The sequence below is a fragment of the Dryobates pubescens genome, chromosome 30 (genome assembly GCF_014839835.1).
Source record: "Dryobates pubescens isolate bDryPub1 chromosome 30, bDryPub1.pri, whole genome shotgun sequence".
NCBI lineage: Eukaryota > Metazoa > Chordata > Aves > Piciformes > Picidae > Dryobates > Dryobates pubescens.
In genome coordinates, this window is record NC_071641.1 from 3181711 (window position 1) to 3198831 (window position 17121).

The following is a 17121-nucleotide window of genomic DNA, read 5'->3' on the forward strand; positions in this document are numbered from 1 at the left end:
TTCTCTTCTCCAGGCTCAACTCCTTGCAGCAGAGGATCATTACTGTAGCCTCTTCTGGTCCTGCTCCAACATGTCCATGTCTCTGCTGTGCTGAGAACCCCAGAGCTAACTCCAGCACTGCAGGTGGGGTCTCAGCAGAGGGGCAGAATCCCCTACCTCCAACTGCTGTTCATGCTGCTGGGAATGCAGCCGGGGCATGGTTGGTTTCTGAGCTGTCAGTGCACGGTAATGGCTCATGTCCAGTTTTGCATTCACCAGTATCCAGGTCTTCCTCCTCAGGGCTGCTCTCAATCCTTTCATCCCCGGTCTGAAGACTCCTTGCACTTGGCCTTTTCGAATCTCATGAAATTCAACACGGACCCATCTCTGAAGCCTGTCCAGGTCTCTGAATATCCCGAACCTCTGGCGTGCTGACCACACCACTCAGCTTGGTGCCATCAGCCAATTCGCTGAAGGTGCACTCGATCCCGCTGTCCGTGTTGCCGACTGGACTTACACGCACCATTACACACGGGAAGCGTTTTGCCGGTACGTAGGGACACAGCAACCCAGTCGGACTGTGAAGCGCGAAGGCGGGAGCTCCGCGAAGGAAGGAGAAAGAGGTGGCGGCGCTGTCCGGACCCGGTGTGCGGTGCCCCGGGAGCGGGGGAAGCTGGAGGAAGGGACCAGCGCCGGGGCAGCGCCGGCGGAAGAGGCGGGCTCGGGTCCGGCCGGCGGCTCAGCGGCCTCATGGGTGGTGTGTGGGGCCGGGCGGCGCGGCTCGGCTTCTCCGCAGCCCGGACGGCGGCGGCGGTCCCGGCCAGCGACCGGCGCTGTCTGGGCTGGCTGTCAGGCCCCAGGTCGGGACCGCTGCTGCTGCTGGCGGTGGCCCTGACTCGTGGCCGTGGTCGTCCGCCGGCCGCCCTCGGCGCCGCGCCTCACTTCCTGCGCGCCGGGGTGGGGCGCAGTTCTTGGTGTCGCCGCTACGAGAGCGGCAGCAGCGGCAGCGTAGCCGTGCACATCCCCGGGGAGCAGCCGCCTGTCATGCCCGCCGCTGGACCCGCCGTCAGCCCCGCCGAGCCGCAGGCACCGGCGGGAGACGAGTCTCCTCGCCGCGGTCGCCGGAGAAAAGCCAAGGTGGGAGCGGGCGGACGCGAGCCACGTGCCGCTGCGGGGCGGCCATTTTGTGCGGCCCGGCGGCGGGCTTGGGGCTCCTGGGGGAGCTCCGAGCAAGGGGGTTCAGGTGGTAAAGCCGAACAGCAGCTCGTTGTTGGAGGGGATGGGCGAGGGAGGCTGTTCCGCCGTGTAACGCCTGGTTTCCTTGGGCAGGCGGGGAGCCAGGAAAAGAAGCCGAAGCGGCGGGAGAAGGTGAAGCGGAATGGTAATGCCGAGGCCGAGCAGAATCAACCCGAAGAGAGCGGGCTGGGCGACGGTGAACTTGAGCCTCCCATGGCCAAGAAGACAAAAAAAGCCAAGGAAAAAGCCAACGGTTTGGTTGGAGAGAGCAATGGCTCTGAGCGTACCGTGAAACTTTCCTCTGCTGTGATATCCCCGACAGAGCAGAGTGCCTCCGGCGACACGGACACTGGAGAGCAGGACAGCGATGCCGAGGTACTAATGACCCGTCCACGGAGCCCTTGGCTTGCTTAATTAAAGTCCCACTGGTAGTGTGAGGGCTGTCATTGGCAGGTGCGCTGCGGTTTCCCGTAGATGGATGGCATCCGATCCTGAGCACCCGGGAGTGCTCGTGTCTGTCCAAGCTGAGGCGGTGAGCGAAGCGCAGCCGCACACGCCAACACGTGGTAGCTGTCTCTCCTTGTGCTTTCGCTCTTGTGGCAAACGCCATGCGGCTTAGAGTAGCTTATCCTGCTGTGCAGGAGGGTAGCCAGCAGGGAGCCGTTTCCATGTGCTAGCTCCTCATCATGCAGCAACTTGGTTTGTGTCTCACAGCGCCAAAGCATTGCGGATGAGTGGTTTAGTGCAAAAATGCAACTTGACAGAGTTCGATGCCAAGGTTTGCTTCATTTGTTACTATGAGGAGGAAACAGAGAAGGGAAAATTGGGTTAGAATTGATTGAAATGATTTACATAGGGACCAGAGAAAGGTAAAGGAGACCCTCCTGTTGAGTCCTGAGGTTCAGAATGGACCTTCTTGCTTTCTAAGCTCAGAGATGAGATAGCTCCATTCCCAGTTTGGTCAGCAGCTTATGACTAAAGGTTTACATCTGTTTTCTCAGCCTTTTATACCACTTAACTAATGTTTCAAGGTTCCATCATTTTTACTTCCAGTTCACTTACCTTCCTTCTAGGTGTGTGATGTTAGTGTGCCCTGAAGTTCAAACCCTTGGTTTCCCAAAACACACTCAGGCACTGTATTTTGTAAAACCATATAATTTAGCAGAGCAGTACAGCAGCAGGGTCAGCTCACACTAGGTGCCTCTGGGGAGGATCCCTCTCAAAAGAGACCTGAACAAAGAAATTCCTGTGAAATTGCACCCTTAACAGAGCATTCAGTCCCCTCTTGCAGATGCTTCATGCAGCCTTTGATCCTAAAATTAGTCTGATTTGACATTTCCAGACTCCATGTCGCATTTCTTCATTGTCTCCAGACATTCAGTAAAACTAAATGGAAGCTCACAGCTTGCTGTCTTAAGGCTTCTGCAGATCCAGATGATGTGAAATAAGTAAACCTAAGTGAATCAGAATCACAAGACATTGTAACTCCAGATGGTGGTGCAGCCTGCATCAGTGGTTCTTGTAATACAGGCTGGGTGGACTCAAGTTTCCTGCTTGACTTTTTTGATGACATTTTTGTTTGTGAAGTACCTGTATCATAAGGGCTTTGGTTTTCGTTTAACAAAGAAGGTAGCTGGTAACATTGTACCAGTAAAGCAAATGCACAACTTCTGGTGTGTCTCTGTAGCATATGTTATTTGCTTATCTCTTAGGGCTAGTAATTTTGTTCTTCTACATCTTTACCCTTTAAGGAGCTGACAGAAGAAGAAAAAGAAGGCGCCTTCTCCAATTTCCCTCTCTCCCAAAACACCATCAACCTTCTCAAAGGTTAGTTAATGTGGTAAAATATTTTCTGTGAGTGCTTGTCCAGAGCTGCGCTCTGTTAGCCATATGAATAGACGCAGAAGCCAAGGGTAAATTGTCCTAAATGGTCGTTCGTTTGTTGTTTGGTAAGAATATGCAGTGAGCAGTCGCTGTAGATAAACAGAGAGTCTGCTGTCCTTAGTAGGAACAAAGTTTTGATCAATTTTTAGTGCCTTAAGCTGAGTTTATTCTTCTGTGCTGTGATTATTCCTAGACATAGGTTCTAGAGACAGGGCATCCCTTCTCATCAGCACCACTCTATTTACTTTGTATCTTTACTTCAGTTCTCATATCTGTTGTCTACAGTATCACTTAAGTGTTAACGATGTTTTGTGTATGAAGACTGTTTGGCTCCTGTGCACAGATTGTCTATAATTATTCTCATACTTTAGGACATTTTCTTTTCTCTTCTCAATTACTTTTGTTGAGGAAGTAACCATTGCAATGTTTTTGACCTCTGTGTTAGGAACCTCTGTGCAATTCTTTTTCATCAGACAGTTTTAGTTCCTTTATGCTTTTCTTGCTCAGAAATTTGCCTTGGATGGATCATTTCACCTCCACATTGCAAAATAGCTAAAATTTTAGAGTGTTTTGAAAAAAACACCTTGATCTCCTCCCCCCTTTCAGAACAAAGCTACCAATCTATATCCTGGGCTGTATTAGAAAAGACAAGTTGGGGTTTTTTTTACCTTCTTCCTCTCCTCTTGTCTTATGTCAGAAATTACAAAGAAGGCTGTCTTGCATTGTGGATATTGAGCTGTGTGTTTGGAGCTGGAATCCCTTTTGATCTAGAGCAGGAATTAAAAGAAAGATAGGTGGTTTTCTTCTAAGGCATGTCTCTTGTGTACAGAATTTGACATTATGTGCCCCATATGCTCAGACTAGTTACACAGCTGCTCCTTCACTTTCTAATGAAACCTCTTTGCATTATATTACAGCTCGAGGTGTCAAATACCTGTTCCCTGTGCAAGTGACGACTTTTCAGCCTATCTATGATGGCAAAGATGTAATTGCTCAAGCTCGAACAGGAACTGGGAAGACTTTTTCTTTTGCTGTTCCGCTGATTGAAAAACTACAGAGTGTCTCACAAGATGGAAGGAGAGGCCGTGCACCAAAAGTAACTTACCACTCGAGGGTTAACGCCAAAACCTTAGAACATGGCAGTTTTCAAACGTGTGTTTGCTTTGGGAATCTTTGTCTGGGGCTTCTTTGACCTTTATTGGGTTTTGTGATACTGAACACTTTACTCAGATTGGGCTGACAGAGATTTTGCAGTATCACCATGATAACACGTTTCATGTTAAGGGTTCCTTATAACTCCATTTGGGTTAATGGTCAGGTCACTACAGTAATAGCTAGTGGACTTCCAGACTGCTGTCTTCAGGAAGTTATAATGTGGCTTTGGGCTTCAGTCCCTTGCCTCTTCTGAGGTAGTGGTAGAATCAGCTGGACTTGGTTCTGTTCACTGAGGTTGTTTCTCACTGTAAATTCTGTGGTGATAACAGAAGGCTTTTGCTTTGCCTTTTCCCCTCTTACTCCAGAGACTAAGCCTAATGGATGCAAGTGGTGTTTATATTTCTACTTAGGCATGAGATGGGATTGATAACTAGATACCTGTGATCAGGTATCATTATTCTCGTGCAAATAAAGCTTATTAGACTGAAAAACTATTGTAGTCTGCAGATTTGTGCCTACTTCATCTTTCTATTTTAATTATTTCAAAGACAATGTAAGTTTTAAAATCTTACTGTCTGGAATATTTCCAGAGAAGAATTCATCTCTTTACTTCATTGTTTCATTCTTAAAATGGGAAGGATAGATACTGGAGGAGAGTGGGTAGGCAGGTAGGTGGAGGAGGGTATATTCCTAGAGTGCATCTTTTAAGATCTTAGTACTCCACATGTTTTAGTGGCTATTCTTATCCTTTAATGCTGAACTACGCCTTGCTTGTCCTTCATTACTGAATATTTTATCTGGCATTAACTTCAGGGAAAAAAATGTTGCTATTCTACATCTGTGTTATCTTGTAACACTTTTCCCTGTTTCCTCTTGCTAGCTATTAGGCTCCAGGTGGCAGGAAATGTTGCTGGGATTGATGGGAAGCTGTGGGCACCTCTGCAACAAATGTAAAACAAGAATGGGAGTACAAACTTCAACATGCACAAAAACCTGTTCTCCTAGCACCCTCTCCTAAGCACAGCTGCATTTTGGTCTCTTTTCACTTCCTGTAGGTGCTGGTTCTTGTTCCAACCAGGGAACTGGCCACTCAGGTAGCCAGAGACTTCAAGAATCTCACCAGGAAGCTGTCAGTGGCTTGTTTTTATGGAGGAACTCCGTATAAAGAGCAGCGTAAGTAAATGCTGAGGATTACTACTGTGTTCAACTTGACTTTTTTCAAATTAACTCCATAAATAACACTGGCTTTTTTACACCCCCTCCAGGGTTTCACTTCAGTCAGGAACCATGATACTCCTTTCAGAGGTGGCATACAGCCTAGGCTGAATTATTTTAGTTCCAGTAAATATTTATGTAAGAGAAGGGTTGTGGGTCTGCAAAGCGACTAGTCTTTTCACTTTCTTTACTGTGTTTTTGTGTGGACATCCATTGGGACCAGACAGCCATCCAAAGGGAGAAGAGAACTGTGTGTCTCCAGAGGTAGCTGTGAAAAAGAAGTTAGCTGAAAAAAAAAAGAAAAAAGTGGCTTTCTGTAATAATGCTCTGGGGGTTTCCAGTGGCCACTGATTGCTGCTTGGAAATTGTTGTGTCTTACTGTAGCTTTGTGGTTTAGCTGGAACTGTTGACAGAGCAGCTTGCACTGACATTAAGTGGCTTGCTTGTTGCTCAAACTGGGCATAGTCCTTTTATTCAGAGATTTAAGAGCGATAGCTTTTTGGTTCTAAAATTAGAACTGTTGGTAACTGTTTCCCTTGTTGTCTCTTGGCATTCTGACACTGTCCTTTTTCTTATTTTCCAGTTGATCTTCTTAAAAGTGGCATCGATATTCTAGTGGGAACTCCTGGACGAATCAGAGACCACATTCAAAATAGCAAGCTGGATCTTTCCGATGTGAAGCATGTTGTTTTGGATGAAGTTGATCACATGTTAGACATGGGCTTTGCTGAACAAGTGGAAGAAATCTTAGGATTTGCTTATAAAAGAGGTAAATTATGACATCAGGAGAGGAAGAGAGGACAATGCAGAAAACACAGTTATGCTGCTTTGAAAACTTCTGGTGCACTCCCAGCTAGAATCCTTCGATGTTAGTACTGGGACCTCGGAGGAAAGAGCGAGGTAGAATTGGAAAAGGTTCAAAGCAAGGTCACAGATGACAGAAGGGCTGGAATGGCCTCTCTGGAAGAAACTGGGGTAAAAAGAGGCAAGCAAGAAACACAGCCCAACCCTCTAAGCCTTGGCACTTTTCACCCTGAGAGAGGTCGCTGAGCAATAGAGGGTTAGGGTTGTGGTGTGTCTGTGCTTGTCATCACACGAAGTTGACAGCTAGGGAATATTTGCTCATTTCTGATATAGTAGGCACTGAGCAAAGCCACCAGGTAGCAGGTACAGAGCAGAAGGAGGTTGGTTTAATAGCCTGAAATTCTTTGTCATGTTGTGCCAGTGCCCAAAAAGTTTTGGAAGGCAATTCGAAGTACTGGAAGTGGAAATATGAAGGATTACTAAAAGCAAGCTTATAATTTCTGCCTCTGGTAGCCACAAAATGCTGGTTGCTGGCAGAGTTTTCATGTCTTCAACTACATTTGACTACTGTTGGAAAGACTACATGAGCTTCATGGATTTTAGGCTTGATCCAGTACAGTCTCTGTCAGTTTTCCTTGACTGTTTCAGTCTCCATGTTTCTGCAGAGCTGATGTTTATCCTGACAGCCCAAAAGTACAGATAATTGTCTAAAAAAAGGAAAACTGTTTAGCTTATCATAATGATTCAACCTTAGAAGTTTTATTCATACCCAGAAAACAAATTGTAGGGAATACTGAGTGTTCTGTGCTATGTGTGTTTCTGTTTGAACAATAGAGATGTGAAAGGTAGGTTTGTTAAATAGTTCTTACCTGGGGTAATCTTGTTAGCACCCTCTGCAGACCAGGGTTAAGAATTACCTTTTCAGTCTGCTGTTTCCCTTTGCATGTAGCCATAATGTTCACAGCTAGTTAGTATTGGAATAAAGACAAAGAGGGATTAAGAATCTTTTTTTTTTTTAAGTTATGTGGGAGGACCAGGCATGGTATAAACTGTTTTTAGCAGATCTAGAATTGTCTTGCATTTATTCTCAGGCAGGATAAAGGATTCAGTTTGGTCTAGATAAAATTACTGTAATTTTGCCTTTGGTGTGTGAAGGGTTGGAAAAATGTTTTCATTGCTTCTGTTGCCATCTTGTGGCTGACATACTGCACATAGAAACCTCTAATTTGAGAGTGATTCTTCTGCTTTTTTATTGTTTTTCAAGTTTCAGAGTCTGTTGTGATGACTGTAATGTGTAGCCTTTCCTTCCAGGTTCTGAGAACACTCCCCAGACACTACTGTTTTCTGCAACTTGTCCACAATGGGTGTATGATGTAGCAAAAAAGTACATGAAAGATGAATATGAAAAGATTGACTTGATTGGAAAGAAGACTCAGAGGACTGCCACGACTGTGGAAGTGAGTGATTCTGCCTGGAGCAGTGCAGGTCCTGAGAGCATGTGGCTTGCATGAAGTGGGTTCTGCACTGACTATAAATGGGGTGTTGAAAGGACTTCTGCATGAATGAAATAAATATTTTAAGCAAAGCCTTCATATAGGAACAATAGTTTGAAAACTTAAAACCCCCCAAACTTTGTGTTCATTTTGTCTGTCCTGTGCATGGCTTAAATTTAACATAGATGCTTATCATGCTTCCTTCCCAAACAGCACTTGGCTATACAGTGTCGCTCATCTCAGAGGGCAGGGGTTCTTGGGGATATCATTCAAGTCTACAGTGGCAGCCGTGGGAGGACCATTGTCTTCTGTGAGACCAAAAAGGAAGCAAATGAACTGGCTATGAATGCTTCACTTAAACAGGTATGGGGGTCTGAACAGGGAGCAGCAGTTCCGGATATTCTGTATATGTTTAGTGAAATGCCACAAGGGCAAGTGTAGAGTCTTGCATCTGGGAAAGAACAACCCCATGGACCAAAACCGCTGGGATCTGAGCTGTTGGAGGGCAGCATAGGGGAAGGCGACCTGTGAGTCTTGGTCTTGCCCTTGTGGTTAAGAAGACCAATGGCATCCTAGGGTGTATTAGAAGGGGTGTAGTTGGTAGATTGAGAGAAGTTCTCCTCCCTAGTGAAGCTGCATCTGGAATATTGTATCCAGTTCTAGGCCACTCAGTTCAAGAAGGACCTCAGGGAACTGCTTGAAAGAGTCCAGCACAGAGCCACAAAGATGCTGAAGGCAGTGGAACATCTCATTGTGAGGAAAGGCTGAGGAAGTTGAGCTTGGAGAATAGGAGACTGAGGGGTGACCTCATTTATGTTTTTACAGATCTGAAGAGTGGGTGTTGGAAGGAAGAGCCAGGCTCTTCTCAGTAATACCCAATGATAGGACAAAGGGCAACAGGTGCATGCTGGAGCAGAGGTTCCATGTGAACAAAAGGAAATTTTGGGGTTTTGTTTTACTGTGAGGGTGACAGAACCCTGGAACAGGCTGCCCAGAGAGGTTGTGTGGAGTCTTTGGAGACTTTCAAAATTCACCTGGACATGTTCCTGTGTGACCTGTCCTTGGTGATCCTGCTCTGGCAGGGGGGTTGGACTGGATGGTATTTTGAAGTCCCTTCCAACCTGCAGCATTCCATGATATTCAGGGGTTAAATGTCCTGAAATACTTACTATAGTATGAGGTTGTAACTGTGTGGATGGAGTTATTCCTGCGTGTGGTTTTAAGATGTATAAAATCCGTTTCTAAAAGCAGGCTTTTGCCTTTGGCTTTAAAATCATGCAGGTCAGGATCAATGGAAACCACACAGCTTATGATGAATAACCAGGAGATAATGATACTGTAATAAACAGGACCTAGAGTAGTGTACATCCTCCATCCTTAGTGTGCTTTTCCGATTCCTACCTCTTAATGATGTTTACTCTTTGAACAGTATTCAGGAAAATCCAACTGTCTGGTAGAATGTTACTCATTTGAATTTGGAATGTGTGACCCCTGTCTCCTTGTCAAATACTTGGTCTGTTTGTTACCCCATTAAAAGTGGAGATTATTCAGATCACCAGTAGGGGTTGGGAATGCCCTGAAAAACCTTACTTCATCTTCTCTAGGTTTTCCATCCCAGGGAAAGGACCAAAGTGTCTTGCTAGCTCTCTTGACAAGCACTGCTTAAATAAAGTTGCTTCCGTTTGTCCCAGTGCGAGGGAAAGCTGTACTAGACCATTTTGCCACAGCAGGCTGCAAATTGTAGTTTACTGTTGGTTACTCCAAATTATACTGTGGTAAAAATACTGCTTGTGAGAATTGTTGTCCCAGAAGAGGATCATACCACAAAATGGGATGCTTTGTATTCCTTTGGTATCAGCTGTGCGATTATTTTCTGTTGTTCTGCACAATATTTTGGGGGTTGTAATTAAATGTCTTCAGATACTGCAGCCTAGACTCTTCTGTTAAACGACATGCTAATGGTTTGTTTCACTGACAGGATGCCCAGTCATTGCATGGTGACATTCCTCAGAAACAAAGAGAAATTACGTTAAAAGGCTTTAGAAATGGTGTGTTTGAAGTTCTGATTGCAACAAACGTAGCTGCCCGTGGCTTGGATATTCCTGAGGTTGACCTTGTTATACAGTGTTCACCACCAAAAGTAAGTCATTAGGGAAGCTTCAGTTGTAATTTCTTTTTATGATGGAACAGTGGGTTATTTCTCTGTTTCACCAGAAGTATGTTTAGGTTTAGCTTTTTCTGTAAAAGCAGGCCTAGAATTTCCTAGTTAAGCTTTTGAACTTTGGTTAAAGTGATGGCTTTTAGTTGCTCTGGAAAGTTGTAAGATAGCTTTTAACATTGTCTCAGCTTTTCTGAGTCCTTGCTGAATGTTGTTGAATTTCACAACAGTTCTAAAATACTACTGCTGCTGCTTTCTTCTGAATTGTTAAAAAAGCTTATGTTACTAATGTTTGTTAAACCTGAGGAAGCATGCATTGGGAAGGGTAGCATATCAAACCTGAGCTGTTTGTGTGTAGTGTAAGTTTGAGTATAGAGACAAAATGTATCACTCCTCGGGCTTCTACTTAGAATTCAGCTTGCATTTCAAATGATGTATTTTCCCATGTTAATCTGAATTTCTGAAGGATGTTGATTCCTACATCCATCGTTCTGGACGGACGGGTCGAGCTGGACGGACTGGCGTCTGTATTTGTTTATTTCAGAGAAGAGAAGAAGATCTTTTGAAGCAAGTTGAGCACAAAGCGGTAAGTTTTACCTCAGAACTTGGCTTAATGAAATTATTCAGCTCCCAAAAAGACTCTGCTACTCTTACAGTTTGTAACCAGGGGCTGCTTAGGAACGCAGTGTGAGACTCATGGTCTCAGTGCATCTCACGGTCCAGTAGGTTTGCAGTATTCGTATTTGTTAAGCATTTGTGAAGTGCTTCTGTATCAGCCTCTTCTAATGTCCCATGAGTTTCCCATGTTAGCAGTGCTCTGGTGTCAGCAGGCAGAGAATGCATGAAGGAAACTGCCTTTCTTTAAAATCTGCATGTAGGTGGATGTAAAGTATCTCCAGATTAACAGAGGCAGAAATAAAAGAGTTTTATTCTAGCTTTAGAAGTGACTTTGAAGATTGTGTTGATGTTCTAAACAGTAAGTGACTAGAGCTCACAGGAATGTGACTTAAGTAAGCTCGAGGTGCAGAGTGCTGAAAACACCTTCTAACACATTTTTCTTAATTTCAGGGGATTACTTTTAAGCGTGTGGGTGTTCCTACTGCTACAGATGTAATTAATGCTTCAAGTAATGATGCCAAAAAGTAAGTTTATTTGCCTGTTCTTAAAAGATGTCTGGAGATCTTGCCAACAGCAATGCTGTTAATGCAAAGCTGTAAGAGATCAGACCTGGATGTGACCACATCTTTGCTTGTTTTGTAAAAGTCAGCTGGTTTGCATGTAGGCACTGACTTGTTTTCATAAGATAATGTCAATAAACCTCTGCTTGAACACAGACTTTTTCATAGAATGTAGTGTTCTCCAAGTTCCTGCACAAATGAACCTTTGTTTATGTCATCAGAAATTAGTGGCAGAACAGGGAGTTACTGTCATTTTGTCCTCTTGGATGATACAGGATGATACAGTGTGAAGTGCAATATTTAGCGTGAGTTACTCTGCAGTAGTGAGCCTGTCCTGTGTTTTTGTATTCATTCTCAAGGGTTGTATTTGTATCCCATGCAGCTCTGTTTACATTTGCTGCCCCACTGGTGAAAATTTCATTGATAGGGATTATTATAATTCGAGATGATTCAGCCAGCATAAAAGACATCACTGGCATGGTGTTGGCTTTACTGCGTACTGAAAATTGGTGGGAGATGCTGGTGTATCAAAGACCTCTTTAGAGGCTGGTGTACTAAAAGTGGTGTTACAGGAGTAGCTGTTCTCAGCTTCCCAGATTAGCCGTTTCTGGGAGAGGCAGTGAAAACAATGTGATCAGCTTGCACTGAGAGCAGGAGTCTGTCCCAGCCCAGCAGTGGCATTGTAGAAGTTTGCTGGTAACACTTCCTCGTGGATCCTTGGGTATGGCCTTAAGAATGCTGATACCTTAGAGCCTGCCCTTGATATTTTTGTTGATGCTTTCAAACATGCTGTATGGTACATCCTTGGGTTTGGACACATTTCAAGAGGTTTATCTAAATGAACAGAATAGGAGGGTATTTAGCATCCTGAATGTGTTAAATGAGTGGTGGCGAAGCATGAGCATGAATAGGGCAAGACTTTAGAGATAATTTGTTCATCTTGAAAGCTGTCTGAAGTCTGTGTTTTAAATGTGACTGCACTTCACACTGGCCTTTGCTATCTCTTACCACCCTGCAGGTTGTTGGAAGCCATTCCTCCTGCTGCAGTCGACTACTTCAGAAAATCTGCTCAAGAGCTCATAGATGAAAAAGGTGCAGTTGCTGCCCTGGCTGCAGCTCTTGCCCATATTTCTGGGGCAGCTTACGTACAGCAGCGCTCCTTACTCAACTCGACTGCAGTGAGTAACATTTTACCTGGCATTAACGATTGCTTATGTCTAGCTTAGGTGGCATATTTCAGTAGGGTTTCTGAATAGCTGTTTCCCCCAGCTCCTGGTTCCTGAACTGAAATCCGCTCTTAATGGCACTCAGGAAAACAGAGAGACTTGAAAATCAGTTAGTAAATTTTCTTGTAATGAGAGCTACAAGAATTTCTCCAGAGAGCTAAGTGACAGAACCACTTTGGTGCTCTAGGAGAGTTTAACTAATGACATTTTACAAGCTAATAGATTTGGTTCATGCTATTGTAGTTATCTCTTCCTAAAAAGATTTTTATACTTCTGTAGTATTTCCAGTAAGTCAAGCATTTGATTACCTGATTCAAAGAGATCATCACAAAGTGCTGACCTTCCTTTCTCTGATGCATTTAAGGAGCACTTGGCCTGGCTTGTTGCATGGTAAAGTTTAGAAATAACATGGGACTGGGATGCTTCTTGTATCAGTTTGGAGATTGTTAACCTGTTCTCTAGTGGTAACTTTGTTCCATAAATGTCTCTACTTCAGGCTAAAATAACAGAAACGCTATTGGCATTTATATCAGTGGCAATCCTAGGTTACATAGATACTTTCAGCTTCTTAAGAGGCTTTTACTTCACTTTTGGGAAGCTGATTTCCTGGGATTAAATAACTTATTGCATTAGTTAGTTACAGCATGCCCAACCAAGTGTAGTCTTGTAAATGTTTTTCTCTGTGTATTTCCTGAAGGGCTTTGTGACCATGGTGTTGAAGTGTTCAATAGAAATGCATACCATGGGCTATGCCTGGCGAGGACTCAAAGAACAGCTTGGTGATGAAGTAGATGGAAAAGTTTCCTCAATGCGTTTCCTCAAGGGAAAGATGGTAAGGTGGCCTAACACTAGTCAGGGAGGGGGGTGTGTGTGTATGTATGGTCAGTTTTTGTAGTGATTTGGGCAGCAGTTCTGAAATACCAAGAGAGGATGTTGATATCTCACTGTTTCCCTACTCAATCTCATTGCTCAGAAAAATGGCAACTTAAGACAAGGCACCCTGAAGCTGTATGCATGCACTGTAAAAAAACCTGAAGATAGCTGAGTGTTTTAAAATACACTTGCCTGAATGGAGACATTGCTCTTAAGTGAACATGCAGGAGTTCTGTCCTAAAAAAACCCACAAAACACACCAGCAATACATATATATATATAATGATAGCAGTGGCTGTGATCTTTATTTTTTCATGGTGAGCTTAGGCTAACACAATACAGCATTGCATTGAAAAGACAACTCTAGAGTAGGGCACTGCCTGCCTGCCTGAAGCAATACAGCATTCACCTGACTGTCAGCCTGGTTTCTCTGTGTCTGACACTTGTCTGCTATGCAAGTGTGTTTTCAGCTTTTGGTACCAGGTGATTTTAAACAGCCAGGCTGATTGCCAGGCAATGCTGCTGTCAGCAGAGAGTATTTCAGTCTGTATTTTGGTTTGACCTTTTGTGTTTTAAGTGCTTTGTTCTTCAGCTTTTATAAGGCGTTCTGCTATTTCTGGTTTCTACACTTAGCATGTACAAGTGGTTGCAGGTGGTGTGTGTTCTTGGATAGAGAAAGCAGACACTTTTATTTTTCTTACTTACTTTTTTTTCCTGTTATAGGGGGTGTGCTTTGATATCCCTGTTGATGAACTGGGTAACATACAGGTATGTTTTTGTGGACAAAATTGGCTTTGGAACCTGGTGATTTGAGATTTAGCAATTGACATGTATAGGGTATTATGGGAGGATAAGGTTTGTGTGTTGGTAAGAATGTTGCCTAGACAACAGCACAGCTGTTAGAAAATACAACCCTTTATGATTTCACTTCTCATTATATTACCTGATTTTATTAAACTGCCTCATATAGTCTCTCTCTGCTCTGGGTTTTGACATCTCCAGTACTTCTGAGAGTTAACCATTTTTCTGTCAACTTGCCTTCCTCTTCTCTCTTTCTGGTCATTTATCCTTTCTCACAGGGACTGTGAACTCTCTCCCAAGAGGGATCTGCTGACCTGTTTCAGCATGGCTGGGATTTGTCTGGAGATGCCTTTGTATTCAAAGTTGCCTTTAATAATACAGGGTACCTTGAACATAGCTGGAGGCACCTAAAGTTTTGTTACATTGGTCTCATTTTAGGAACAGTGGAGTGACACCCGGCGCTGGCAACTGTCAGTGGCAAAGGAATTGCCTGAGCTAGAAGAGCTCCCCCAGGAGGCAGGACGAGGGTTCTCCAGGTTTGGAAATGGGAGGCAAGGTGGCAGCGGCGGTGGTTTCAAGAAGAACAACTGGTATAAGAATGGAAACCGAGGACATGATTTTAACAGGTCACTTGAGTAGCTGCTGGTACAGATCTGGACTGAGCTGATTTTTATCAAGAAGTAAAAGCCTGTCTAATGACATTCCTCTTTGTCTTTATTCTTTGATAAAGCAGTTTGTCTTTGAGGATGGCTGAAAATCATGTTTGCTGAAATGGGTTTTGGGGAAGATTTCTCTTTACCTGGCAAACCAGCTGCTGCTATTTTCCTGCTGTTATGCCATGTGTATCTCTGGGGGACAAGTCTTTTGCTGGAAACTCAGCAATGCAGTGGAACATTTCCAAACATGAACAGTTTGTACCTTGCCTGTTCAGCAGCCCTTGCATTAAAAAATCTGGTTCTGAAAACTAACTTTTTTCCAGAGAAATTTGAGATGGAGCCACTTAGCACCCTTCTTCCTGAGTGTCCCATGAATGCCAGGGGTCTGGTGGCCCTTGGGGTACTCCTGACAGCCTCTGCTGCTTCCCGGTGCTTGTTACTGTTTTGTGTAACTGTCACAGAGGTTGTGGGGACAGGCACTCAGAACCAGAAGCAGCAGGAAAGGGGCTGGCAAGGGAAATGGGCGGTGCTACAATTGTCATGACAGCAGCTCAGGGCCAGGCCACTCCTGCAGTGCTGTCACTATCGAGCGGCTAAGCTGCGGTGTGTGCAAAGCTCTGCACCGCACGGATGTCCTCAGCATCACGTAAGGACCAGGAGACTGAACCCTGCTGCTCCAAGTACAGTGCCTGGGCCCTGCTGCAGGAGGTGAGGCAGAAGCTTGGCGCCGCTGTGCAGTGGGCCGTGCTGTAGTATGAGCTGGGTGTTAACCCCAGTGACAGCGATGAAATGCCAGCCAGCAAGGAGCCCCTGCAGCACTGCATGCAGCTCCTTCAGCTGCACTGCTTCTTCCCTGACTGCGTCTCCCTCTACATACAGGCCCAGGTGGGTTGGGGTTGTGAAGGGTGAAGAGAGGTAGTGTGGTGCAGTCAGAGGGTGTAAGGGGCCTTTGGAGGCAGTGGGTGTGTGTTGTGCCTGTTGGCCGTGCTGTGTGGTCTCTGCGAGGAGCTGCAAGGAGATTTGTGGCACTTCAGTCTCCTGAGTGATCTGGCCTGTTTATTAATCATGGAAAAACAGCACACCTGGCCTTTTGTTTCTTGTTCAAAGAGATCATTCACAGGTGGTAGATGTGTAGGGATATGAGTTTAAGCTTACTGCTGATGCCTCTGGGTGTGCAGAGCATCTAACAGTGTGATAGACTCTTGAGAGTACACTGCTTTGTCAACTCCCAGTTTCTATTTAAGTGTGGGCTGAGACAGAACTTTGAAGAAGTGAGCAAGAAGTTGTCAGCAGACCTTGGTATGTCCAGAACTTATTTGTGATTCCTTAATTACTATTGTTAAAATAAAGTTGGGAGATGCTTTATATATGCAGTATCCTGAAAATTGTTTACCAGCGTTGCCTCTTATTTGCTCTTCAACCTTGTCTATTTTATTTCAAATTAGTAAGCACAGTTTTGTAGGACTAGGAGTAATAATAGTCATGTGGTGACAGGTTGGACTTGATGATCTTTGAGGTCTCTTGCAACCTTAGTGATACTGAATACTGAATCTCTTTAGTCTGAAGAAATAAAACTAGTTCTTACCATATGAAGAGTCTCAAAAGGGTCTTCACTCAACCACTCCATCATGGCAGCTGCTGTGTGGTTAGGTATCTCTCTAGAAATGAAGTAAGAGCAGTTATTTAGTTGTCTCTGCCAAAAATGGCTTGGTTTGGTAAGTACTTCTTTGCCAAATGTTGCAAAACTGTCAAGGAACTGTGTGTTTGTGTGGAACGATGTTGGTTGAATTAATGGAGTTGGTCTGGAATCCTGAGGTTGTATCTGCTTACTTGGTGTGAAGGTTTGGGTACACCACTACAAATGTATTGCTCATTGTAAGATTGGAGATGGCTCAAGTGCCCAGTCAAAAGAGTAAGATAACATCTTCCCAGTGTATGTTTCTGGAGAGTTGTTGCCTTTGTGGCTGAGGGCCAGGGATTCTGCTAGTGTATTGGAAAGCAGTACTAGTCTATCTTACAAATAGAAGATTATCCCAAACAAAAGCAGCAGGGTTGGACACGTCTGCATGGGTTTTACTGTTTTGGGGCCTTTAGGAAACATCAGGGTAAAGTTTGTTATGCACACAAAGTACTGTGATCCAACAGTAAACAGATCTGTTGTTGTCTGACACATCATCTGGTATGCAGCTGAGAGGGTGATAGTAAATGAGCATACCTCAGGTACTGCTTCATTAGGTTCCAGTTGTCACACTTGGGGCAAGTTCACAAATCTAAACACAAAGAGAAAAAACGGACTGAAACACAAGGTAAAATTGAAAAGCTCTTTGTATGAATCATGCTATTAGTTATTTGAAAACTATTGCCCATGCTTATCTAAGCCAAACAATATCTCCATTAAGGCAACCGATATAGCAAATAGAAGTTACAGTCCTCTGTCCCAGTTGGTAAGGAACTTCCCCGTGC

The 17121-nt window shown here is 44.4% G+C and overlaps 1 protein-coding gene across 1 annotated transcript; it reads left to right on the plus strand.

Moving 5' to 3' along the window:
• The first annotated feature begins 228 nt into the window (after positions 1–228).
• On the plus strand, positions 229–16119 carry LOC104306203 (nucleolar RNA helicase 2). The gene is made up of 16 exons (XM_054174605.1): positions 229–407; positions 456–1116; positions 1309–1590; positions 2967–3042; positions 4017–4195; positions 5310–5427; positions 6053–6238; positions 7585–7730; positions 7980–8129; positions 9745–9906; positions 10391–10510; positions 10993–11066; positions 12121–12280; positions 13026–13160; positions 13925–13969; positions 14441–16119. Exons 1-16 carry the CDS (start codon positions 229–231, stop codon positions 14639–14641), a joined length of 2874 nt encoding a protein of 957 aa, XP_054030580.1. The 3' UTR covers positions 14642–16119.
• Positions 16120–17121: the final 1002 nt, after the last annotated feature.

Excerpts from the sequence above, each read along its gene's own strand:
- LOC104306203 (XM_054174605.1), top strand. The coding sequence starts at position 229 with ATGGCTCATGTCCAGTTTTGCATTCACCAGTATCCAGGTCTTCCTCCT. Across the intron at positions 1,117-1,308 it reads GTCGCCGGAGAAAAGCCAAG|GCGGGGAGCCAGGAAAAGAA; the intron begins GTGGGAGCGGGC and ends TTCCTTGGGCAG. Across the intron at positions 12,281-13,025 it reads CCTTACTCAACTCGACTGCA|GGCTTTGTGACCATGGTGTT; the intron begins GTGAGTAACATT and ends TATTTCCTGAAG.